Source organism: Castanea sativa, chromosome 7, assembly GCF_040712315.1.
Source record: "Castanea sativa cultivar Marrone di Chiusa Pesio chromosome 7, ASM4071231v1".
In the NCBI taxonomy this organism is placed as follows: domain Eukaryota; kingdom Viridiplantae; phylum Streptophyta; class Magnoliopsida; order Fagales; family Fagaceae; genus Castanea; species Castanea sativa.
In genome coordinates, this window is record NC_134019.1 from 16,798,210 (window position 1) to 16,825,894 (window position 27,685).

General features: G+C 32.4%; 1 protein-coding gene across 2 annotated transcripts; it reads right to left on the reverse strand.

The window, feature by feature from the left end:
• Window positions 1-9,479: 9,479 nt before the first annotated feature.
• LOC142642955 (protein LNK1) lies at window positions 9,480-26,694 on the reverse strand. 2 transcript variants are annotated; one of them, XM_075817421.1, is made up of 9 exons: window positions 26,491-26,656; window positions 26,035-26,086; window positions 24,869-24,986; window positions 20,180-20,760; window positions 19,702-20,053; window positions 18,310-18,957; window positions 17,329-17,474; window positions 10,167-10,302; window positions 9,480-10,075 (listed from the first exon to the last, which is right to left on the reverse strand). In XM_075817421.1, the coding sequence occupies exons 3-9, from the start codon at window positions 24,890-24,892 to the stop codon at window positions 9,968-9,970; spliced, it is 1,995 nt and encodes a 664-aa protein (XP_075673536.1). In that variant the 5' UTR covers window positions 24,893-24,986; window positions 26,035-26,086; window positions 26,491-26,656; the 3' UTR covers window positions 9,480-9,967. The 2 variants fall into 2 exon arrangements, with proteins under 2 accessions (XP_075673536.1, XP_075673535.1); XM_075817420.1 differs by lacking the exon at window positions 26,035-26,086 and having other exon boundaries at window positions 26,491-26,694.
• Window positions 26,695-27,685: the final 991 nt, after the last annotated feature.

The window sequence follows — 27,685 nt, forward strand, 5'->3', positions numbered from 1 at the left end:
ATCAAACAGTCACTAATACTTTGTAACTGTTTGGATTTTTTTTTATAGATGATGGAATAACACTTATATGTAAGCCTCATGAACACACACACTAATACTTTGTAACTGTTTGGATTTTTTTTGATAGATGATGGAATAACACTTATATGTAAGCCTCATGAACACACACACATTTTTTTGAGGACATCCTCTTCATGGTTGTGCTTAGTACCTCATCAAAATTACTCTGTTATCCGATTAAATCAAGAATCACTTAAATAATATTTGTCCAAAGCAAGAACAATGTGTTGGTATTTCTTTGCAAGAATATACATACATGCATACATACATACAACTAAACCTCCATAGGATTAAAAATTAATTCATTATACCTCGAATTGCATTAGATGGGTGGATATGGGGATAAACAAGTAGTGAGCCTGATTAGGATCACTTGTGAGGGACTGACTCTCGTTAAGATTCTTGAAGAAGAAGTCCTCATTGGGGCCAACATCTGGGTATACATATATCTTAAAGTCCCTCTTCATTAGCTCATACTCCCGCAAGAATTTCCCCGGGTCTAAAAAGACATTTGAGAGATCAGGTTCCAAGGCCTACAATTTACAAGTCATGTTTTAATCGCCATTGGTAGCAAATCATGGAGCAAGATTGTTATAATGTATGTACCTGTTAAGAGCTAAAAATGTTGAAATTGGAGTTTAGAGCTAGAAAAATGGCAAAGGTAGCAATGATGAGATTGTAGGTTCAGAACATTTTTTTTTTTCTCTGTTTCTTTCTTGCTTGGATGGAGTTTCTTGGGAGAGTTTGGAGTTCAATCTCTTGGGAACTAAGGAAGGTAGTTAGGTTTGTTTGTGGGAGCAGGAAATGTTGGTTTTATAGAGACTTTGTATGATCAGTTTGATTGGTTTTATAATGCAATCTCAACCGTCAACATCACAACATTTAGCCGTGTCCCATTTTATCTAGCCAACTCTAGAGTCAAGAACCATTTTTTTTCTTTTTTGTTTATAGACCATCAGTTTTAATCTAGAAATTTAAGGAATTTCGAGGGAAAAGGGGGAGGTTTCACCTATATTAAAAAAAATTAATATATATAATACATTAATGTCAAATAACAATTAGGATTTAAATTAGTTTCTAATTATTGTCTAATTTTGTACATATATGATTTCTATTTTAAGAGTAATTATTCAAGAGAAATGCTCCATCCCTTAATTATAGTGGGCCTTACTAATTATTCAAGGATGACTTCCACAGTGACTCTTTTCACTGGTCATCGTCACATTTAAAGCAACTTTAAGAAATCGGTCCTTTCTTCACTTTAAGGAATGGCTTTCAAATCTAGGTTTTTAGGGTTTGCAGTGAATCTAGAGGGATTTTGGGTATTTCAACGGTTGTTACGATGGTGAGGGAAAAAAACTAATCTTTGTTAGAGAATTTGTTGGTTTCATTTTGTTTTAAATTTGGTTTTGCTAGCTAAGTAATGCTTGTAGATAGGATGTTTGGTTGATGTAATTCTAAGAAGTTGTTGGTTTCTTTCCTTTAAATTTGGTTTCTTTTTCCTTTAGACAGTGATTAACAATGTAATTTTGGATGATTTTAGACACCGTTTACTCGTTTTTGTAATGTATATGTGATTTTGTTTTTGTTATAATGTGTTTTGTTCTAAGTTTTTTCCCCCCAGGATTTTAGCCATTAGATTTTCCTAAGACAAATAGTGATGACAAAGGGGTACTTTTGTCTTTTAACTTCAAGTGTAGAGTCCAGCTCACGTGTAGTGCATGTGCTTGCATTTTCCATCAAACTTAATAGCAAAACAAGCGATAGGAGATTAAGTGTTACAAAGTTTTCAATTTGAGGGGTTGATCATGTGTTTTAATAGTTCAAGGAGCAAAAGTGTAAAATGAGTATAATTTAGACTGCAAAAGTGTAATTTCTCCTTAATTTTATTCTGACAATCATCGAATGTATGACTTCTCACTCTTCCTCTCATAATTTTATCTGAAGTACTGAAAAGTTTTGTGTTGATCAATTAAAACAATATGTGCATGTGCTATTTTCAGTATGTATTATTTTTTGTTATTACCTTTAGTGTCTAGTCTAAAATGCTATTGCAATTAATTACAATAAGTTTAAATAAAGAAAATACTAAATTTCAAACTCCTAGGCCACATTTAAATTCTTTCATTTTCACCACTTTTTATACTAGAATAACTTTTTATAATTATATGTATTTTTTTCTAAAAATAAAAATAAAAATATACACATGTTTTAGACATTTACATAGATGATAAATATGAAGAAATACATAATAAATTTTTGGCAAAAATATTATTTCAACAAAAGTATTTTTTTTATCCTTAATTAAAAATCTGTTTTTCTTCTCTAAAATATTGAAAAGTTTTTTTTTTGTATTTAAACTATTGAAAATGTTTCACTTTTTATTCTTAAAATTTAAAAATGATTTTTTTATTCTTATTTTTATCTCTAAACTATTGAAAAACACTTTTTAATTTATGAATAAAAATAAAATTTAAAGATCAAAATAACATTTTACCCTAAATTTTCAAATGAGAAATAAACCGGTAAAAATCCTAGTATCCGATCCATAACCCACCCAAATGGGTATTTGCCATCAATCATTCACTCACTCAGCTACAAAAATGCAGGTGTAAACCAAACAGCTCAGCCAGCAATGGCGTATCGCTCTCGCTCCATTTTCCTGCCTCTCATTCGATAAAGCATACACTACTACACACTAGTAGTAGTAGTAGTAGTAGTAGTAGCTACTACTGTTATTTCTCTTTTTGGTATAAATACTGTAATTCTCAAAAACCTTAGAATATCGCAGAAAAGTCCAGTCTAAAGAGGGAAATCCTCTTATAAATAGTATAGATACCTTAAGTATATGTACATAAATGAGCAATATTACTCATTAACTTACTCTTGCCATTTTTACCACTCTTTAACTGATTACAATGTTTCATGTTTAAACAAATATCATATATCCTTAAATACATTAATTTCTTTCCATTTTTAAAACAATTGTTTAATATTTTAATTGCTTGAAGAAGAGTAGACCTGATAAGGAATAGCTCAAATATAGATATATTTTTAATTAATTTCTTTCCATTTTTAAAACAATTGTTTAATATTTTAATTGCTTGAAGAAGAGTAGACCTGATAAGGAATAGCTCAAATATAGATATTATTTTATTTTATTTTTATATCAAATTGCTCTCTTTTTTATTTTCCGGAATTTATGCTACTATAAACCAATTAATGACTTTTCAAATTTCACTTATTTCTATATCAAATTACTCTCTTTTTAGTTGCTCATTTATGAATTTTAAGAGTTTTATAGTCATAATTAATATTATTTTCTGACATTTACATAACATGATTCTACCTCTTCATCTCCTACTCATTCTTGGGATCCATTTGCTTTACTCAATCAAACTTTCAGGTTTATCTCCACTCACCAAAAAAAAAATCAAACTTTCATGAGAAAGCAAAGTAAAACATAGGAATTGGAGAAGGAAGAAGGAGAAGAACAAGGACCCTTTGTTCCACTTTGTGCTTTTTTTCCTTAACAACTCTCTATCTCTCTCCCTCCCCTAATTAACTCTAACCTGAAAACGTATTACTCAATATTCAAGCTTTTAGATTTGCTTAAAAGATCCTTGCTATTTTTTTTAATAACGAGTAGGTCGGGTTGGACTCGAAACCCAAAAAAAACCCAAATGATTGACCCAAACCCAACTTGTGTTTCAATCCAACTTACCCAAAACCCTTCAATCAAGTCGCTTAGCCCTAGCAATGGGTAGTAGTCAGGGTGCAGCCCGGAAGTTTTGTTTGCGGGGTTGAAGTAAAACTATCATATTGATTTGTAATTCAAGAAAAATCAAACATGATATTCCTATATACATACATATTACATGTCTTTGTGCATTAGTTTTAAAATAAAAAATCTTAAATCCAAAGTAAGTCATAACTCATATATAATATGCAAGATTGTTGTTATTTTTTTAATGTAATTTTTAACCACACTTAAAAATACTAACAAGCTAAACACCCAATTAAGCATCTTAAAATCATTTCTTTTTATCAAGTGTTTCTTTAATTCTTATGAAAAATTATAAATCCATAGCATTCATAGAAATTAAATATTAGTATATAACATAACTAGACTATATTTACAATTACAATAAATGTTAGGACATATGTGATTGGATGTTAGGAACATATGTCAACATTTTATGTATTGGCTAATACTTTAACAAAACGCACTTTACTTGTAATTTGGTAGATCTATGACGTGTTTAATGCTTCAAGAAATAAGATTTCAAGTTTAAGTATTAAAGCCATACAAGTCTGTTCAAGAAACAAGTGAAGAAGTGTTGTTCATTAAAACTCGACAACTAGTATCTATCAAGGTTTAAAAGACCTGTTTCAGCCCGAGGCTTGACAGCTGCTCGATAGATAGGGTATCTGTCGAGATTTATGAAACTCAATTTTTCAAGACTGCTTTCCATTCAATCTGTGATTATGTGTTTGGGCTTTCTTTTCTCACAACCCTAAACATATCTAAGGATTATTTTAAGGACCGTCTAGGGTTGCGCAAGTATTAAGCAAAGTCTTGTTCATGAAAATTGTGACCGAAGACAATATTTGCCCTAATTCTTGAAGAAGCCGTTGTGTTTGTACACCATAAGGTTTTGTGACCAAGCAACTTTGTGATCTTCATGTATTGAAGAACAAAAGAACTTTACAGCCAATATCCTTCTCAAGTCGGTGATCAAGTCGCGTACTGGGATCCGCGCATCTTTTGGTTAGTCACGTACTAGGAGCCATGCAATACAATGAGAGATTGTCACTACAGAGCAAGTCCAATTGGGTATTGGGATAAGGGTTCAACTGTAGGTTAGTGTAAGGTACTGGGAGTTCTTTACTTGTAACTACTTGTTTTGATAATAGTGGATTCTCGGGAGTGATGACCTTAAAATCACCCAATGGGGTTTTTGCCGTATAAGTTTTCCCCATTCGTAAACAAATCACCGTGTCATTTAATTTCCGCTGCATATTTAGTTATTTGGTGATTTGTTTGTACTGTCACGCTCATTACATGTAATTGAACCTAATTAATTAGATTAATTCACTTAGCTAATTAATTGGTTAATTCATCACAATGGATCAATACATTTTTGGCCTATCAATAAATAATATTCATAGAAATTAAATATAATAAAATCAATATAAAAAATCATAAAATAAATAGAATTTAAATTCAACTAGATTAGACAATTGTAGTAAAAATAAATAAATTCATAAATCATAAGATAAATAAATAGAAATTAAAACAGAAATAGAACCGAAAACAAAGAAGAAAAAGAAAGAAGAATTTTGTTATATTGAATGGATTGTGAAAGCAATGAGTGCTAAGAAAGGAAAAAAAAAATTTTAGGTAGTATTTGTCACACACACTCTAATAAATATGCACTATTACACACATATTTTTTGAATTAAAATAATAAGTTGAAGATAATTTCAGTTTTAAAAACATGTATTAAACTTCGGATTTCAGTTTAAAAAATAATTAAGTCTGTAATCTATATATATATATATATATATATATATATATATATATATATATATATATATATATATATATATAACCAAAACCTCTGAAACTCTCACAATTTTCCACGTCAGCACAATTTAAATAAAATTATCATTTTATTTAAATAAAATTATTTTTGTTTAGTCCAAACTTAACAAGGAATGAAACTCAATTTCTCTAACAAGTCCAGCTTAAACTCAAACTCATCATTTTTTTTAAACAAAATTTTTTTTGTTTAATCCAAACTTAACAAGGAATAAAACACTATCTTTTTAATAAGTTCAACTTAAACTTAAACTCAAAAGTTGATATTATTATTATTATTATTATTATTATCTATCTACTTCACTAACATGATATTTTATGATAGAGTGCAAACTTATAGCTATGAATTATTCTTTTGAATATAACCCAATCTTATTCTTATATTTTTCTAATTTTTAGTCATATATATTTTGTTTTGTTTCAATAATTTCTAAGCTGTGAATCATTTGATTCTTTAATATTTTTTAATTTTTCACAATTTTTAATATTTGAATTTTAAAGTTATTTTTTGCAGTATCTGAAATTGTCTAACAAATTTTTTGTAAGCCATTGCACGTTTAAGCAATGGCTTCTTCATCAAATTGTAACCCCAATTGAAGTCATACAAGAGCAAATCATGTAATAATGTAGTTTCTTAATCAATTTAAGATTTTATAAAATTATTTTAGTCTACCTCACAAATAGGTAGGTTCCCGTGCATAGCACAAGTTAACAACTAGTAATATACATATAGCAGGACGTGTATAACTGTTTTTATAAAGATTCTTTATAAAAACGGTTATACACGTCCTGCTAAATGTATATTTCGGTATCGATCTATTTCGACGTACTGTTTCAGGGTATTTTAGAGTTTCTAAAAAAATTAAAAATAATATATATTTATATTCTCTTATACAACATAAAATTATTGATCCAAATAAGTAAACTTCAAATAAAACAAATCATTTAGTTTTTCTTTTTTGACACTCAATTACTATTTTAGAATATTAAAACATAAATATGTAATTAAATAATAAAAAACAACAACCGAAAAATTTATTGAGGCAAGACTCAATAAATAAGTTTGAAATCAAAACTCTTTTGTCAACTTTTTGAGTTTTGTCATTTCCAAAGCTTTGTGTCACGTGGGTGGGGTCAGCAAGCTAAAAGTCTAAAAGGCAAACTAAAGAAAAAACTTGACAAAGCAAAAACTAGAGTAAAATAAGAAAGAAGAGACAAACTAGCAAAGCGTCTGAGACGAAGCAAAGAAGAAGAAAAGGAAGAAGAAGAAGAAGGGGCAACCTTTGCGATGGCTGGATTTGTTTTTTAGGTGTTCGACACAGGTAATGACATGTTGTGCTGATGAGTAGGGGGTGTAAAATATCCACTTAACCCGACAACCCGCCCGCCCTGTGCGGGTCATTAAGTTAGGCGGTTTGGGTTGGGCGGGTTAGACCCCCAAAATTGCGGATTGAATTGGGTTATGATTTAAAAAATTGTCAACCTATTACAACGCGACCTGCCCACTTAATTATACATACATAAATAATATATATATATATATATATATATATATATATATATATATATTAGTTCAAATTGTTAAGTATTTAAAGTTAATCAATTCACCTAATAAATTTTTACAACTAATCAATAATCAATTCCTTAAACAAAACTAGCCTTCAAAAAATTCCTTAAACAAAATCTAAAAAGTCAACATTAAAACCCTAAACACCTCTACCTACCACCCATCCCATTTACTTCAGCCGTATGTATAATATACACTTTGTGGCTCTAGGCCTCACTTTTTCTTCTCACCTTTCACTTTTGGCTTTCACCTTCAACCACTGTCTTTCCCTTCCTCTTTCTTCTTTAACCTTTTTGTAGCCTATTTCTTATCATTTCAACTCTTCACCGATAATCACAAAGGTACGTAATTGCGTTATTGTCTTCTACTATTTAAATATTTTGTTTTTTTTATTTTGGTTTATGTCATTTGATTTATATATTATAAAAATGTGATATAGTATTACAAGTAAAGCCATTCTGGCAAGCAGGTTCATTGTATATTAAGTAATTCATTGTATATTCAAGTTAAATATGTTATATATTACATAAGAATACAGTGCATCTAATTATTTGTCTGTCTTTTTTTTTTTTTTTTAAATCCTTGATGTGACTTTAGAAATGTTAAAACTTTGATTTTGTTGATTTAATTTTCCTAAGTTGTAAGGCAAAGCCTACTGTTTTTAATTTCCTAAGATGTAAGGTAGAGCCTACTTTTGCTAGAGATGATATATCTCTACTTCATTGACCCTATGTTTATGTTAGAATTGAGATTATTCAATGAAATCTACCTTAAGTTTTTTTTTTTTTTTTTGTGCATTAGTTATATTTTGAGATTATTCAGTAAAAATTTTGAGTTTGTGATTTTTTTTTTTTTTTTAAATGTTGTTAATGCCAACCCACCAAGTTGAAACCACCAATATTTGTAACTAATCCGTCAAATTTAAACTTTGGTAGATTGGTAGCGGATTGAAATTTTCTCAACCCACTAGTGGCAGATTGGATAGTAATATTGACGTTTACTCGCCCAATCCGACCCGCACACACCCCTACTGACGAGTTTGTCAGTTTAGGGATTTTTCTTTTTTTCTTCTAAAAACTAGTATAGGCCGAAATGTAACAAATAATCCACCAAAATTTTATTTTATTGGCATAAAAAAAAATTTGAGGGTGTTCCTAATTTTTTTTTTTTTTAGGGTAGATAAGTAAAAAAAAAATAATAATAATTATTATATATAGATTTTTTTTTTTTTTTTCAGGTCAGGGTGGTCTTGGGACCTATATGTGGCACCGTCACTACACATATATAATTAGATTTTCTTTCAACAGGTTAGAACAATGCGAACAACCCTTTTTTTAAGAACTTGCTTAATCTAATCCTCTTATTTTCTTTTATTTCTTTTTTCATTTTCGCATAGAGGGTACAGGAGACCACATACAAACTACGATAGGCAGAGAGCACAACCTAGTCCTCTCTCTTATTTCACGTCAATAGTACCAAAAGTAGATGATCAATCTTTCTGCACGGCATTGCATTATACAAATGTGGGATAATCAGCCTTATTGACGTTAGTTTATTGTTGTCATTAGGTAATCTTGCACCCGCGCTAGGTAGGGAGTCCCGCCACCAGTGTCATGATTGAGTTGAGCTAGTTGCTGCAGTGGTCGTAACACAAAATTACCTCATGAAACAGTCAAACCTCTCTCACACCATGTGAGAGTCCCACACATTTGGATCCCACATGTAAGAGAAGTCTCATGAAACCATTTCAAGAGAGATACCTTCTCGATCATATCTTGTATAATGCCCTTTCTAAGGAAGTGGTATCCTGAGTTTTCGGCTGCATGCATTAAGAGACTCCCACATTCTGTCTTGCTTGCAATCGAAACAAAAGATCCTTTTACCTTGTGAAGCCTGGACGAATCTAGACTCCAGATTCTTTCATACCTCACCAATTTTTGCACACCTGATACAGCTCTATCTGTCCATCACTTGCTGCTGATACTTCCAATTTGTCTTATGAACGATCTGGAGCTTTTTAGTTTGTTAATGAAGCCATGTTATTGGAAGGAAAAACAATGATAGAGGAAACGGAGATAAGTGAACATGTATAATGTATGTGTATCAAACCTAAAGGAAGCATTAGATGGCATTATGCAAGTATACATGATGACACCTTTTCTTTTCTTTTTTTGAGCACGATACTAAAGTTGGCATGTGCTAGATCAGAATGTCAGCCCTAAGCATGTGGCATATTTGAAGCTAAACTAAAAGTAACCATTTTGTTCCAATTTTTTTCAAGGTGAGTAATGCAAGTCACCAAATTCAACAAAATTACATCAGTATGTTGGTCCTCAAATATTGGTTCATCCATGTATAGGAGGATGCCAACAATATCTGCAAAAGAAATGAAATCTAGAAGAATTTATCAGGCATGTCTTAAGGACACTTCAAGATATCAATGCTGACAAGTAGCAATACAAATGGGTAGAATTAACAGGAATTACTAGTACTACCAGGGTGAGATTGAGATGTGCGAAAATATTAGTAACAGATGGACAATTTATAGCCCTGCCAAATGCTAAGGATATGCACCAACACGGACAAAAAAGCATATCTAACACATGAGATTCAAACCATGGAATCAAACCTCACATCTATGGTGGACCTCGAACGATAATTATACATGAGGATTTGAAGTTGATTAAAAAATAGACATATATCACAATAATGGAGCTCATGCTATTTATTTTCTCTTATTTGTTGTCAGTCATCAGCGTCTTTTTATCCGCACTGGTAATAGTATCTTCCTGAAAAACCTGTGTCTCAGGCATTGCAGGTGGACTAGTAACAGCCCCATGAATCTGTTAATTAAGATCCACAAATAAGCCTAATGTTTTAAATAAGGCATCTGAAGTAACTTCCAGTATAAGCAATAAAAGTGGGAAAGCTTACCAAGGCATGAGACTTGAGAGACATTGCATTGTTGGCAGGCATTACGGATGCATCTGGAGGCCTATGAAATAGTAGATGTGCTATAGAGCGATCTATAGGATTTGTGCCAGTTTCCATATCATCAATGCCAGCGCACCTGAACAGGGTCATTATCAAAAGCATGAAAATGCTAATCCAAGACTGAAGTACATTCTTAGCTGATATTCAACAACTACTGTGCAACAAGAACAAATTTGACAACTACGCAGCAACTACAAGAGATAAAATCATTCAGGGTAATTAGCACGAACAATGAACTCATTAACTTAAAGATTCCAAGCTACAGAACCATAGACCACTTCACCAATTACTTCTTTAATCTAGAGTAATAGAGGAAGTTATGCAGGTGCGCACGAGAAAGAGAGAGAGAGAGATGTTAAATCAACTCAAGTACAACTTATGGGTTAAACGGCTTTCATCAAGACTTGTGTAATAAACCCTGAAGGGATTAAAAACTGCATAAAACATTGAATCCTAAATAAATTGTACAAAAACCACTGACCAATACAATAATAAAAGAAGCCAATTTTAAAATAAAAAATTAAAATTAAAAACACCCTATTCGCTCACAACTATAATAGCAAGTACAATATCCAAACTATGGTAGCTTTTTTCACTTGATTATTAGAGGGGAAAAAACGAGACAGACATGAAAAATCTTCTAATAAGTTGTCAGACCCATGGGCCTATTCTTGTTGATAAATAGGGTACTTACTTTTTATTTAGGTTCTTACTATGTGCCCCTACTCTGCCAAAAAAAAAAAAATCACCCTGTATTTGGGAGCAACACCTATCAATCAATCAGCTAAACTACAATCTACATGCTTGACAAAAGACTGGCTATTTGTAATGGGTTCATTTTGGCTGGCATTCCTTCAATCTTCTCAACCCTAGCAAGAGAGTATGCATATTGAACATTTCTTCTTTCGACACTCGAGGCAAGTTACAGTAGCTCTTCAATGAGTTCTCTTTTATGTTTGTATTTAACTTCTACACCTTGTAAATAACCACTTCCTTTTGCTGTTGTAATACCTTCAACGATGATCCTTCCGTCAGCAAGGGGAGCTGTCTACCAGCACATTGATTTGACCAGTGACCAAAACTTTGTACCTAAAGCATTGATCTTTCTTTTCCTCAAAATATTAATATGTATTTCCTTTAAAAACTACTGAACTTGATGTATGGGCAGTCTGGTTTTGGGGGGGGGGGGGGAGAGAGAGACTAGAAATTTTCCCATACCTTTTATATAACTATTATTTGACTGAAACAATGTACAGTATGTGAATGTGACTTCAGTAGAGTCCCTTGCCTTAAAAATTTGATACAAATTCTTGAGGTAGTTATTAATTTTACTAACTAGTGGTTTAGCATAGGAGTTATTACTAGGAAGCACAGACACTTTATTTGGAATGCCGTACCCGTGTCGTACAATGTCATACCCGCTAGGTTATGTTATAATTTTTCAAAAATTGCTCGTATCACCATGTTGTACCCGTACCCATGTCCGTGCTTCCTAGGTTAGTAGTAATTTAGTTGTGAGTCCATTTTAATTTATCCCTATAAAGGGTTTACTTTGATCTTTCAGATTCTTTTTTTAATTACTAGTCTACCAGCACACACCTATGCTCATGCAGGCATGTGGCAGAGGCAATTTTTAGATAGAGACGAAGGAGAAATTATGCACAAGAAGAGACAAAAATAGAGCAACTAAGAGATAATTTTATTTACAAAATAGAAGAAAACGAAAGTTTTAATTATATTCTATATAAAAGTTGAAGATGGAAAATTACCGGAGAGTTTGCTTAATAGAACATATGAGGAAATAGATTTATTTCCTTTCATATTTAAGAATTTCATCTTTTTCTAAATTCTGTTAGGATTTTACTTCTATATATGTATTTTTGTTTTATAATAGAAACAACAGAGAACTCATGAAATTTTGACAATTACCTTCAATTTATGAAATTTTGGCAATTATGCTTCAATTTATAAAATTTTGCAATTAAATGCTTGAATCTAAGACTCCATTAAATACTTTAGGAAGCACAGGATAACAGAAGTTCAAAGAAAAAAGCAAGCTCAATGAGCGAAGATTTTTTCAAATTAGGTTTAGTTTCTAAGTGAGGCCTACTGTGAGATCTCTATAGACTATTATAAATATTATAGTCTTATTTTCATATTATAGCTGAAGGCAAGCGCCTTTTTTTTTTTTTTTTTCAGGAGTTATTAGTATTTAATTATTTCAAATTTACTACAAGTGCACTGTACTAATGGTACATGGATCTTATTGTGATCCATTTTAGGTAATTTAATTTGCTTAGGAGTCCAAGTCCTAGCACTGAGGAGTAAGAGAATTCAGAAAGAAAAATGTTAAAAGTACTAAAAGTTTTACTACATAAAGCTTACAAAATGATAGGATAATGAATGTGATTAGTGGGCTTCACCCGTCTAATAAATTAATGAATTGTTTTTTTAAGATCGGTGGCACATCAATTTGTAAGCTTTATGTAAAAAAATGTTAGTATCCCTAACATCACTCAGTCAAAATATATTATATATGTTTCATTTACGAGAACATTGATCAATAAATTTTTTTGGCATATGATGTTTTCTTTAATGGTAAGATTCCACTGAAATTCTTTTAGGAGAGAGACTTAGAAGATCCCCGGGAGACTCCAAGTTTTCCAATTCCTTTCTTCTACTTCTTCAACTTACTTTTAAATTTAAACTACAACTAGACCCAATTATACCCCATTCAACCCCATTCAATTATAAAATCTATGCAAGAAAACCTCAACAAACGCATAATTAATCAAGACTAAAAAATAAAGAAAGTTTACACCATTTATAGGCACTATGAGTAGCCCCTGGCAAGAATTCTTTTTAATTTTTTGGGCAGTGTTTTGATTTTAATGCACTTAATAATTCTTAGAATAGCTTTCTCATCAACAAACCCATAACCTTTACGAGTTCAACTTCCAATATCAATCAGGGAAACCATAAAATCCAAATTGAACTGTTCTCCAACATCAATACATGTGAGTAGCAACTTGAATATGTATACAACTTGGTGATAAGCTCTATGTGTACATGGATTACACCCTAATCCTGACACTAGTTCAAATCTGATTGAAAGGATTTCTGCTTTATAAAAATAACATATAATTAGTTAATTGTTGAGATCTTTAGAAAACAAAATCAAATAAATAAATGAAGGAGAAAGACATAAGTATTTGTGGGGGAATAGACCTGAGTCTACTCTGAAGACGCTGACCCAAGGAAGAAAAGCTAAGACGTCCCTTCCATGGTAAGGCGTTAGCCCGAAAACCTGGAGGGATTTAAGGGAGTCTATTGTCCAGAAGATGCAAGCTGGGGACCGCGCCCCGGAAGCCCATGGAACCCGTGTTCCCGACGATGTGCAATCATACCGAGGTATACCCATCCGTTTTACCAAGAAGGCCTCACTTCATCGGATTACCACGGGAACACTTCTGGAAAAACGCAAAACCCAATGCAGCAGTCACCTCCGCATTTAAGACTCCTCCCACCTAATGTTAGCCACATTAATTGCTAATTGACTGGCCTGAACAGGGAGGACAACCCCCAAAGTCTGCCCTCATGATCACAAAATGGCAGAAATGTATGCTGATGGGACACGTATCACCCCAAAAATTCAGCTAAAGAGCAGGACAGCTGGGGGAGGAGAGGGGTTATAAAAGGAGAAGGGGAGCAACAGGAAGGGGGATCCAGAAAAATTGAGAGAAAAACTAGGAGAGAGAAAGTGAGGAGCTTGTAGCAGTGTTCATCTTCCTTTATCTCTGTATTCCCCTCAAGAATACTTATTCTGTCCATATAAAGATATGATTCAGTCTTTTCTGTCTTTAATCATCTGTTTGATTCTCCCATTGTGGGTTCCGACTCATACTTTTTATAAATTAGTTGTGTGGATCAAGAATAGCCATAGTGTTCTTCAGCTCTTGTGTTTTTGATCCCCACAGCATGGAATCTCACCAAAGCCCTTCAGGAGTTTTATGTATAAAAGTGCTCATGGACTCATGTTTTCCTAACTTAGTAGGATTTTGATTGCTAACAAAGTTAGTATTAAAATCCAACTATTGTACACAAAACATAACAAACAAAAACCAACATATGAAGACCCATTGCCCACCACTACCGTCCATGTCCAAAAAGTTTTTTAAATCACTGACAAACCCTCAACTCCTAGATGGAAAGAAAACAGAAACAAAATGAACCACCCGCTACATACAAAATGTAAATAGAGGACTGAATTGCATCCAAATTAGTCAACAAAAGTGCTTCATTAGGCCTTTTGAGGCCTAAGGAACTAAATTTCAGTGGAGTTTTCTTTAATGTATAAATATTTTTTGTTTAACTATATATCATAGTTTATTTTTTTTTTAAAACCAATTGTCTTGTTTTTTGAGAATTGAGATACAATATTACTAATTAAGTTTTTGTATTTAGGTTTCATTAAAATCTCTTTTACCATTGATAGTGGCTAATCCATTCAATGTCTCGTTTTATGAGATACAATAATACTTATTAAGTTTCTGTATTTAGGATTTATTAGCATCTCTTTTTCCATTGATAGTAGCTAATCCACTTAAAATTATAATGTAAAATCATAATAGGACAAGACTAAAATAAATTTTAAAAGTGTAGAACAATAGAATCACACTTATTAAAGAAGTTCTTTCAACGTCACTAAATAGACAATAGAATTACACTTATTAAAGAAATTATTTCGACTTCACTAAAAAGTGTAATCTACTGTACGGGAGACTGATTTACAAAACCAAAACCTCTAGTTGACGGGAAAATTGATTCTCAATGATTATTAGGCAAACTTATAACACTTGTTTTAGTGAAACTGTTTAGGGTTTCAACGAGGTTGGATTTAAATTGACTAAATATCGAGGGCCTTTTTGGAGGTAAAGGAAAGAATGCAAAACACACCTCTAGTCTACATTTTTGGGATTTTTTTTTTTTTTTTTTTTTTTTGGGGGAAGGGCTTTTGTTAATGTAATGGGGGCCTTAACACCTTTTCAAATCTTGGGGGTAGAAGGGGCCTTAGGCTTAGGCCTCATTTTTTCTAAGTGCACTAGGCCTCAATTTTTGCCAAGTGAATTAGGCTTCATGTCAAAATTGAACTAATCCTAAAACTTCAAACATGCCATTTATTTAGCCTCTGGTAAGTAGTCACCCACATCATTTGCTTCACGAATAAATCCCTAAAGATCATACTAGTGTTGGCAGGATCAAAAAGTTTGCCAGATCAACAAGTTTAGGTCTAGTGTCTTAATTTCAAATATAAAATTAGGAAGTTCTACATTTATGGGTACTCTTTACTAATCTTAGAGACTTAGTTGTTTGACTATGGAATTTCTAATTGTTTGGTCAAGAGACTTATTTTTTATTCTTCTTTTAGTATAATTTGAATTTTCTCAGTTATTAAGAGATACTTTCCCCTTTTAGTTAAAAGGATTTTAACATTTCCATAATAAGATCTTGATTTGGTCTTTGGCAGCAAATAGAGAGAATTTTGATTAATAATATTTTTGCATATTATATTTCTTTGATGATGAAAATCCACAGCCTCCCCTCTACTGCAGTATCTTCATTTACCACTCGAAATCTCCTCTCATGGGAAGATAAAACCGCATTGGAGCAATAAGGAAACTAAAAGTTGGCTAAGACACTGGCCTTTTATAACTATGAAAAGAAGCATCTATGTGTCATGCAAGCCTTGAGTCTTGAGTGAAGGTGAGAGAGAATTAGGTAAGTTATTAGGTGAGACAAGTGTGCCGTGCACACTTTTGTGTAAGGGTTTCTACACCATATATGAGGAGTGAGGACAAGCAATCTTGGTGAGAGAGTTAAGGTGATGTGTGTCCAGTGTCCTTGTTAATGCACTAGTGTGCTTGACTTTGAACCTAGCACTGTATTTGTAAAATAATAATAGGTGAGTTTTGTTGTTCTTGTAGGCTCTCTACATGACACACTAATTATTCTAAAAGCTAAAAAATGGTCCCAATGGGGTAGGCCCATATGGCTTATTTAGAATTTTTTTTCCTAAGTTGCGAAGAAATGAACCTATTACAAACATGAATATGGAAACTTAAAGTTAGTTAAGCTACCAACTTTTTTATAACTATTAACAGAGGCATTTATGTTTCATGCAAGCCATGAGTGTTGATGAGATGTGAGGGAATGGTAGGTTGTTTGCCATGATGAGTCAGCTGGACAGGCTTTTATGTGAAGGTGTCTATGTTGTATATGAGGATATATGATCTTGGTGTGAGCGCTAATGTAACGCATGTCCAAGTCTCCTTGTTTATGTACTAGTGTGCTGGAGCTTTGTACCTTGAACTGTAATTATAAAATAATAGTAGGTGAACCTACTAGTTTTTTTGGGTTCTCCGCATGACACTATTATCATAAATCATGGTTCCAATAGGGCAGGCTCATATAGCTTGTTTAGATTTTCTTTTCTAATATATATGAAGGAATCAATCTGTCTCCAATGTAAAACTAGTTTTAGTGTCTAGATATGCTTGACCATTGTCATTTTTATTGCATAGGTAATACGCTCCGGGGCTTTCCATCCATTAATTTTGGAGAGGAATAAAACATATGAGATGATTTTAAAAATAAAAATAAAAACAACAACAACAATGACCTCGTTGGGGTTGCCAAATTTTGTGATTCAAAGAGTACATTTTGGTTTTATTGTCCATTCACGACTAGGGTACTAACAAGTACATACTGTAAATACTTTAGGTTCAAGAATTTAATTATTCAGATTGTTATAAGGTTGCTATTTTGTTTTATACGTTTACTTTTCAAAAAACAAGATTAAACATGCAAGTTTTAACTAATTTGGGCTAATTTATGATTAAGGAATTAAACCTAGAGTGGGTAAATTACAATTTTTAAATCACAGGTTGGCAAATTGAGTTCAACCCATCCCACGTATGGGTAATAAAACAACTTTGTGGTTGTAAAAACACATGACCAAGAAGCAATGGAAAAACTCAGACAATACTATTAGATCTTAGCAAGCATTTAAAATGGAAACTGAGAGTAAGCAGTTATTGCATACTTATTTGTCTCTTGAACCATTAATGCCCGATTTCCATCATTGTCATCTCCATTGCCTCCAATCATTGCACAATTATGCCTTTGTTCAGCACTTCTAGCCAACCGGTATAGACTATCCCTTATGCACAGTTTTGTCCTGATATCCAACTGAATTCAAGTAGTTTCAGGATTTCAGCTCAGTCAATTTGAAAATTATCAAAAAAGGGAAAAATATATATATGTATAAAATAGCACACTATTAATGTATGTGCAATGCATTAGCATATGATGAAAAAATAGTGCAAAAAAAAGAAAAATTAACGTGATAACTTTTGTACAATAAAAAAATAATGAGACATGGAGTTTGTGTTCTACAAATATATGTGCTTATTAGTCATTTGATCTTTTGAAGTTCTCTCGTAAATCTTTATATAACTCCATTATTGTGAGACAACATAAATTGGGGGAAAAAACCAATAGACATTGAGTACGTAAATCTTTATATAACTTCATTATTGTGAGAAAACATAAATTGGGGGAAAATACCAATAGACATTGAGTATGTGATTGATCATGCAAGATGGGCTGTTGGTTTGGGATTTTTTTTATTTTTAATCATGGACTGGAGGGGCAAATGAAAAGCCATTTTGAGCTTAAGACAGAAGGACATGACAGTTCCTATTAGCCTGAGGTCCGAATTAAGAATGCCGATCCCAATCCTCAAACCACCCCAAATTACTTACCCTCCCACATTTCTGTTGCCACTTGTTGAGAAAATTGAAATATTTAAGAAAAGTAGAGTTATGCATTTTAGCACTTTCTACATTTTCAGGTATCAGATATTAATGGTGTAATTCAGCTCTTAAGTACAATGGACGAATACTATATCATTATAAGGTAATATATCATTTCACACATCAGCACTCAAGTGTTCATAGATTCTCATGCTACCATGATAAATTTAATAGTAACAACATACTCAAAACTTTAGTATATCATTTACCTGTACCATGACTTGTTGAAGCTGGCGAAAACTAGTTGCTTCTAGTGAGATCTCATCCAACACAGAGCTCATGCAAGAGCTCTCCTGTGCATTTGAAGAATCAAATTCTGTTGGAATTCCTTTGGTAACTCCAACTTCACTATGGGCTTCACCCTCATTTTCAGAGAGCTGTGCTTGCTTCTGAGCTGAAGGTAGACCAAATGCCATTGGAGTAGTCATATTTACATGTTTAGACTTCCTAGTACTTGGAGCTTGTAAATCCTGGCAGCAATGTAGTTTTTCTCTCTTTTCATTCGTTGTTTTCACAGGAACCTCAAGTGAAGGACCATGAGAACTCTCCATGGACCGGACTGGATTTGATGCATAGGAAGACTCCTTAGGAGAAGGGGATGGGGGGCCATTGTTATCAGATCTGTTACCTGATGTTTGACAAATATCTGAAGGATGACGATAGTCTAAGTGCATATAGGGTACATGCGTCTGCATATAACTCAAGGTATCAGGTCCTATGTCTTGTTTATGTTGATGAATTCCAAGGGAAGAAAAAACTTCATGCGATTGCAACGAAACACCATTTTCCAGATGACGATCTTTTCTTTTCCCTTCTGTTTGGTTCTGGTTCTTTGACTGCTTTCGATGAAAATTGATCTGTCATGTAATCATAAAATTGTTAAAATTTTGAAGGTTCTTCATGGAAAAAAGGGAGAACAGATATGTGATTGTCAGATGTTCAAATAGATTAAGCATTCTAAGTTTCTATGTAAGAAAAATACCAAATCCCTTTTCAAAGATGAACTATGTGAAATTAAGATATGTTAGCTTCAGAGAAGGGAAAGAGGGGGGGGGGGGGGGGGGGGGAGAGAGAGAATATTAAAATAATATACGCGTGTTCTACCTAACAGGAGGAAAAGGTACTAACAAGGGAAGCAAGTTCAAGAAAAGTAGAACCTAAACACCAAAAGTTACAATGAATTTGAATCGCAAATTTTGTGTCAGATACACTAGATGCATTTTATTTTGATATTTTGTTGCCAACCACAGTCTCAAAGCATAATTGAAGTGAAAATTTAGTGGTCCTGGTCTGGATATTACAACAAATTGCTTTGTAAGTTACTGTAATCCTTTTTTTGGGGGGGTTAGCCTTTAAACAGGGTGATAGGTTTCATATTGAACTTCATTTTTCTTTTTGGATGACATTTAATGTTGAATTTAATACTATCACTGAAGTCAAGTGACTGCAATATATACACACACACACACACACACACACATATATATATTGTGGAATCTCACAATTTTTTTTCCCAAGATATAGAGTATATTTTAAAAATAAACAATCATTTTTAATTTTTGGATAAAAATAAGCATCAATTTGAATTCACAGAAGCTTACCTGGTCTTTGGGCGTTAAGCCATTCTTACTCTCACTTTTTGTATCTGATCCCATAACAAATGATAACTGACTAAGAGTGGCGGGGTCATCAATATCTGAGGTCTCAGAATTCATTTGCTCACCCATGGAAACACACCTCTTGCTGGAATCATTGATTGGAATAACTGCATTGTTTGGCCTGGAAACCTCATGATGTTCTGGTATACTTCTCATTGCACTTGCATCATGACCTGGAAACTTCTTGTCAGACTTCAATGCATCTTCAGATACTTCAGTAGCATGTGAAGATGAGAACCAGCACAACTCCTCTTCATTACCAAGAGACCCTAATCCAAAAGTTGAATCACTATTTCTGCAAGATCAAAAGAACGGATATCAATACTAAATCATTAACTTCAAAGAGATCCAGTATTAATGTCACATAAAAAGGAAAGCAATAGAAAATATAAATTATATAAAGAAGGATTTTGAAGACTACCTAAACATCTTGTCAACATCCTCAAAATTTTCTATATTCGGCCACCAATAGTACAAGAGATCACTACTTTCTTTGTCTTCACGGTCATTGTCCAGAAAGCTGAGATCATCATCTGTTTGGGATATGTTACTGAGTGAATAACGGTACAGATTATCATCAACTGCTGCACACTTGTCACTTAAGATAGGATCATCGGCACACGACTCACTGCCACCTGAATCTATATTTCCACTTTTGAAACAATGTCTAGGCATCCTCATATCATCAGATTGATTACTTGTCACTTCCTTAAGTGAGTCATTATCGCATGAAGAAGAAAACATGCCGTCAGGTGGTTGAGACCATGAACCTTTTTCCAGCATTGCGTATTCCTTGGTCAGAATTGGTAAGTTCGTTTCCTCCTTTTCCCGAATACTATGTTTAATTGCATTAGCAGCATTAATTGTAACACCAATTACTTCACGCCGTGGTTTCTTATGGTTATCACCCTGTACTGCAAATTGGTCCCTACATTCGTCACCAGGACGAGGCACTATATGATCACCACTCTCATCAAAGTCATCCCACACATTGTCTTCAAGCTGTAACATCATGACAGAAACTTTAGTCATCATCTTAGATACAATTCAGGAACTATGAAAAAGTCAAAGAAATATTCATCAGAATAAAACCACACAAAAAAAAAAAAAAATCATCTGAACAGTGGATAACCCAATAAAAAAGAAAAGGATAAAAAGATATATATATATATATATATATATATATTTGATTACAGAGGAGCTCATAATAAGCCCAGGGCCAATCTAAATGAATCATCTTTTTCTTAAAGCTTAACTTGAATTTGGTTTTATCCGGTGCAACAATTCCAGGTCAACTTAACTTCGCATAAAAATAAATTTGATTCAGACAAATACAGGAAGAAGATGTAAGTTAAAGATGTTTTCGTGTATTAGTCCATGATGGAGATACCATATTTCATTCCAATGAATTATTTTGGTATATGGAGGTGAACAACAACTTATGTCAAAAGCTTAAGCTAACAGGAAAGAGTAAATTAAATCACTTAACCATTATTCTAACATTTCCCTACAAGTGTGGGCCCAAACTCCCTCTCAATAAGTGGGCCCCAAAACATGAAATGTTAAAATATTATATAAGGGGTAAAGTGACGACAAGATTTGAACACAAGACCACCTACTCTAATATCATGATAAACCACAACTTCTCCCAAAAGCTTAAACAAAGAGGACATGAAAAATTTAATCATTTACCATTATTCTAACAGGTAGAAAATAGTAAGATTTCAAAAACATCGTAATACACAGAAAATAGGCAAAAGCACAAGGGAATAGGAAACTTATTATAACATAAGGACTGTATAAAAAAAAATTTATTCAAAATGGAATAAATAGAACATGCTAATTGATAGACTACGACTAGTCTTGAAAGCATAGGAAATGGTAAATATGATCACTTAACCATTATTTTCTAACACTCTCCCTTGTATGTAGATTCAAACTCACCCTCAATAAGCGGAACCCAACATGTGAAATTTTTAAATGAGAGGTAGAGTGGGAATAAAGTTTGATCTATTACGACTTGCTCTAAAACCATGATAAACAACCACTAGTAACTAGTTGCAAGAGCTTAAACTTATAGGAAATTGAGAATATAATTGCTTAACCATTATTTTCTAACACTCATAATCCTCAAAATGCCTTTTTATTTTCTATTGCTTAGAATATTCTTTTGAAATTTGTCGGGGATGTGATTACATTATACTATCTTATCATATTGTACCAAACTATGGAATACAAAATAAGGATTCTATTACTCAATAGGAATATTCAAATGGATGAATAGGAGTAGTTATTCCAATCCAACTTCTTGTATTCCTAGAAACATTCATTTCTATTCTCAGGTAATAATCAACCATGTATACCAAACATACCCTAAGAGTACAAAGAGTCAATAAAATCATACATATTCCACAGTCAATCCATCCAAGGACATCCAAAAGAAGAGAGACCCCACAAATTGGGATTTCAACCTCTTAATATTCAACTCTAACTCTTCAATGACCCTCCTGTTTCTAATCTGACACATCAAACATAATGGAGCTACATTTTGAACCCTATTTCTAAAAGAAATAGATCTAAGATGCCAACATTGAAGAACTCCTCCCATTGCTTGAGGCATCACCCACTTTGTTCTAATCTGACACATCAAACAAAATGGAGCTACATTTTGAACCCTATTTCCAAAAGAAATAGGTCTAAGATGCCAACATTGACAAACCTTACACCAAAATCAAGTGATACAAATCTCTGCAAGTTTGCACATTACACATTGATTTACAAAGACCATACCTCCTTTCATGAGGTTTGTTAGAAGTATGTAGTTAAATGATTAATTTATCAAATCCCAATAGCTTAAGCTTTTGGATAATTGAAGAATAGGAAATAGATTCAAAGAATGTGAGATCAGCACTAATGAAGTGATGTTGAAGATTTGAAAATAACATTTCTATCCTTTCTGAGCATGCAACTATCCTAGGAAAACACTCTTAATAGACATGGGATCAAACCTATCACCCCTTAGAACTAAAGTATGAACATAACAAACATACCCAAAAATTTTAAGACAAATGGAACATTGGTGTATAAGGAAATAAGACAACATGAGGAATTTGACCACCAAAAAATATGGAAGGCATGCGGTTAATAAGACACAACACAGAACACCCCGACATGGTATTTCATGAAAAACTAGGACACAACACAGCAGAGATACGGCAATTAATTAATTAATATTTATTTTTAGTATGAGCACATATACTAATCTCAAATTTATTAAAATATAACAAGTAACAATCTTAACCAAACCAAATCTTTATAATAATATAAATAAATAAATAAAACTAGGTCAAAGAGATAGCGAGACTAGTTCTAGAACAATCTTAAGTCTTACCAACATATAAGTCAAGACCTTCAATAAAGAAGGGACACTAAGCAGTATTGCAATACAAGCACACAAATCAGAATGATACAAGTTAGTGCTCGTAACCTGATGAATACAAGGGGGGGAGCAAAAAAACACTTGCTCAAGTAGATTTTCATGATACAATCATTAATTTAATGCAACAGCTATAGAAGAAGTTAAGATAAAAGTGTGAGTATTATTTTTTAATGATGCAGAGTCCATATGCTGATAGTGAGAATAGTGCACTACAAACTATACAGGCTGTGTAAAACAGGTATGATATGCAAGCATGCATAAATCCATCTTTTCGCACACAAATTTATCTTTCTCTTTGACCATAGGTATGATATGCAAGCATACATAAATCCATCTATGCAATGGAGCCAACAAGATTTGACCATAAAACTAAAATAAATACTAATTTATATGCTAAGGAATTTTTTAATCAGGTAGTTTATAACCAAGGTTATCATACATAACTGAAGACCCTTAAAACAACAGTAGGGGATCTATAAGGAGAATCAAAGTAAAGCCATAACATCTAGAAGACATCAAAGAATAAAACAATTTACACTAATTGATGCATAACAGCATAAGATGGAAGATGTAAACCAATCACCACAAGAACTAAGATTATCCGAGAAATAAATAAATAACATACAAAATCGTACATGGTGCTTGAAGGTAACACAATTGGTAATGCAAGCAAAAAAAAGAGAAGGCCTAGAAGATCCCAATTAATTAGAATACAGACAATTTATCATAACCCGTATGAGTAACATAAAAGTAACTAAAAGTTTAAAATGAAATAATAGATGTGGTATTAGAGGATGAGAAAGCACACAGCATGGGCTGCAGAGCGGTTCTTAATTCTTCCAAGCAAAATAGCTGAGCAATAAAAGGTATTCGGTAGATCGTTCCTCCATAACACTAGTTCTCAAGTACCCCAAAGAATCTAATTACACATTACAGAAATCATTTTTCTAGCGCTCTTAACAAGCACCAAAAATAAATAAGAATGAAATAACCACATCAACAGCTTTTTACCCTTTAAAGAGAAAGTTGACCTATTCCTTCAGAACCTTAGGTGACAGAACTATGCCTTCAAAGGAATTTTTTTTTTTTCATATAGAATAAAAAATTATAGAAGACCATATAACAAACAAGATGAGACATATGTAAATGGAATAGCCTTCCACCTAATGTGCCATTATGTTAATTCAAAGTAGAATTTTAGAGATAAATAGCAAGGAAAACCAGATTGATAACCTCTTGGATAATCAGTAAAAGGAGAAGCCGCACAACCACTAACATGAGGAAACATTTTCAAATAACCTTCCACCACATGTAAAGCGCCAAAAGCTAATTCATTGGTTTTAGACTGCACTAAAGTACCCATATATAGATCAGAAGAGCTTATCATGATATATATTTCTCATTTTTCTCATTCAAGAAAGCATGGGAGGATCCATAAAGGTTATATTTTTGTTGAAAAATCTCAAGGCTCTTTTAAAAATTCTCAAGTCTCTTTTTTATTTATAGGTAATCTTCCTAACCATCAATATAAAAGGTTATTATGACCACCCAAAATCATGAAGCCAAACACGTAATTAAAATCTTTCAAGCCAAGTTTTACAATCTATGGGAATTATAGAAAAGAAATCTGCAAATTATGGAACTAATCTGAATGGATAAAACGTATACTACCTCACACATGTACAAGTCAGACATTCCTTTAGATCCTCTATCCACCACCCCAGACACATGCAGTTGATTGAAATGATGTCATGTTTATAGTGAAATTTCTATTGCCAAATTTTGCTTCCTGCATCAAAAAATAAACCAAGGAAACATAAGTGGTGATCACATTGCAAAACCGATAAAACTAAAGTAACTTGATTATAAAAGAAAAGGCAGTGCAATTCAATCAAAAACAATTAAACTCAATTTAGCCAATTAGGAGCAACGTGATTGTTAATAAGCATAGAATTTTTTTTGTGCAATCTTACATAATTACCAAAAAAAAAACCCTGAAACACAATCCGATACTCAGACAGTTATACCAGTTTGGATTCCGAGAAATAGGGTGCTATGAGTCCTATTTTTTTTTGAGAAGGAAAAACACAGATCAAATTAAGCATTATAATTGTTTCTATCAAATTTAACTAGAAATTTATTTCCAACCACAACCCAATAGATAAATAATTTCAGATTCTTTTAATTCTGAGAACAGCAAAGAAGAAGAATATGCCAAAACCCTAAGATTACTGAAAATTAAAGTAATAATAATAAAGAAAAAAGAGTGAGAAAATATTCTTGGCAACCAAACTAATAATAACTGTATGAAGTTCAATTAAGTGAATTTTCCAACACTTAACTGCAGGTAAAAAATCCAACCAAACAAAGCTTTACAGTTTCTGTCCTAATTTGATTTTTTAACGATAATAATAGGAAAAGGCACAAATTAATGAAACAGAAACAGTAAAAACATTAGACTCATTTTTTACTTTTTTTTGTTCAATAAAAAAAAAAAATTGCATCCTTTTCATTTCCAATATTTTCTCAGCAGCCAACCAAAGCTTACATCAGTAACCAAACAATTCAAACATGCACAAAATTATAAATATTAAAATAAAAAAATTAATTAATCAGAAGATTCTATTAGACTCATTCTGACCTATTTTTTGGTTCAATAAAAAAAAAATAGCATCCTTTTCATTTCCAGTATTTTCTCAGCAACCAATCAAAGTATACATCAGTAACCAAACAATTCAAACATGCACAAAATTCTATAAAAAATAAATAAATAAATAACTTAATCAGACGCAGAAATTTGCTAGAACAGAATGGATCTATCTCACAGCAAAACTCACCTGAAAAGTGAAAACCAAAACTTCTTTCCAGAAAAACTAAAATTCAGAGTCTCTGAGTTGAAAGAAAGAAAGAAAATCAAATTTAAATTAAACCTTTCTTTTTTTTTTGGTTCAATACAAAGAAATTAAATAAACAAGAAAAATTAGCATCCTTTTCATTTCCAAAGATTTTCTCAGCAACCAATCAGAGCATTTATACTTCAGTATTTAAAAAAAAAATTAATCAGAAGATACTATTAGACTCATTTTGACCTTTTTTTTTTTTTTGTTCATTATAAAGAAATTAAATCGACAAAAAAAAAATAGCATCCTTTTCATTTCCAGTATTTTCTCAGCCACCAATCAAGGCATATACATCAGTAACCAAACAATTCAAACATGCAAAAAAAAAAAAAAAAAGTTAAGCAGAGAATTTGCAGTACAAAAATGGATCTAGCTCAGAGCAACAAAACTCACCTGTGAAGTGAAAAGAAAAAAAAAAAAACCAAAAGCCTTTGTTTCCCGGAAAAACCGAATATTTCAGAGTCTGAGGATTGAAAGAGAAAATCAAAATTTTGGCTCTCCGATTTTCGATGAGGTAAGTAACTTTCTCGTAGTTTCAAGAGTAGAGTTTTCTTCTTCTTCTCTCACACAACAAGAAGAAGCTTTAGAGAGAGAGAGGAAAAAAAATTTATTTTTTATTTTTTTATTTTTAAAAAAAATTGTGGAGAGAATATTTTAATAATTTATTTAGGGTGAATAAAAAGGGTGACGCAGGAGAGGACACGTGGCGAGGAGATCGAGGGGGTGGATATCAGAATTCGTGGACGAGAGGTGGGCGATGAGATCCGATCAGTTTCGATGTTTTTATTGGTCCACGTAATTTAAGTAGGTTCTGGAAACTTGACACGTGTCCCGTGCGGACCACATGTTGGAGGAGAAGAGGAGAGAATATAGTGGTGGTGGGAGTGGGTCGTGTCGTGGTATGAGTGCGCGCGTGGATCGTGCCGTGGTGGGGATTTATTCGCAATTTTTTTATAATATTTTATTCCGACAAAAACAAAAAAAATGTTTAGTAATGAGAAATGATATATCTAGAATATTTTTACAATAAATTTTAAGTGTTAAATTGTTACCAGTTATTATTGTTAGGAAAAAAAAGTAATCTTAATGTTAGGTTCAAATTTGAACTAATAACAATCAACCACCTATGATTTGTTGTGAAAATATTGTGCACATATTATTTCTCATAATTTTATAACAAATTGTAAGACACATATTTTAACTAGTTATAATTTTATATTACTATTAAAATTATGGAAAAATCTCTCATACGCCAAGTACATGAGAGTAGGGTTCACCTCCTTGTGAGAGGTTGGTCTCATGCACTTGACGCATGAGATACCCTCTTTAAAATTACTATCCTCATCACATGCGATTTGCACATGCTATGAGGAATTATTTTAGTTGTCCTATTTTGTAGAAAAAAAAATTGTTTTTAATTATTTTATATCTATATAATTTTTATTTTAAAAATCTAATTTATAAGTGAATACAGGAGTAGTCCTATTTTTTAAGAAATATTTTAATGGGAGTTAGAGTTGTATTTTTACCAGATTGTCCTTTAGTTTTGTCTTTACTTAAACATAAGACTATAGAGACATTTTTTAAC

Coding starts and splice junctions, on each gene's coding strand:
- LOC142642955 (XM_075817420.1), bottom strand. CDS start 24,892: ATGTCTGACTTGTACATGTGTGAG. Junction 20,761..24,868: donor CTGACTTGTACATGTGTGAG/GTAGTATACGTT, acceptor ATGATGTTACAG/CTTGAAGACAATGTGTGGGA. Junction 18,958..19,701: donor GCTTAACGCCCAAAGACCAG/GTAAGCTTCTGT, acceptor ATTACATGACAG/ATCAATTTTCATCGAAAGCA.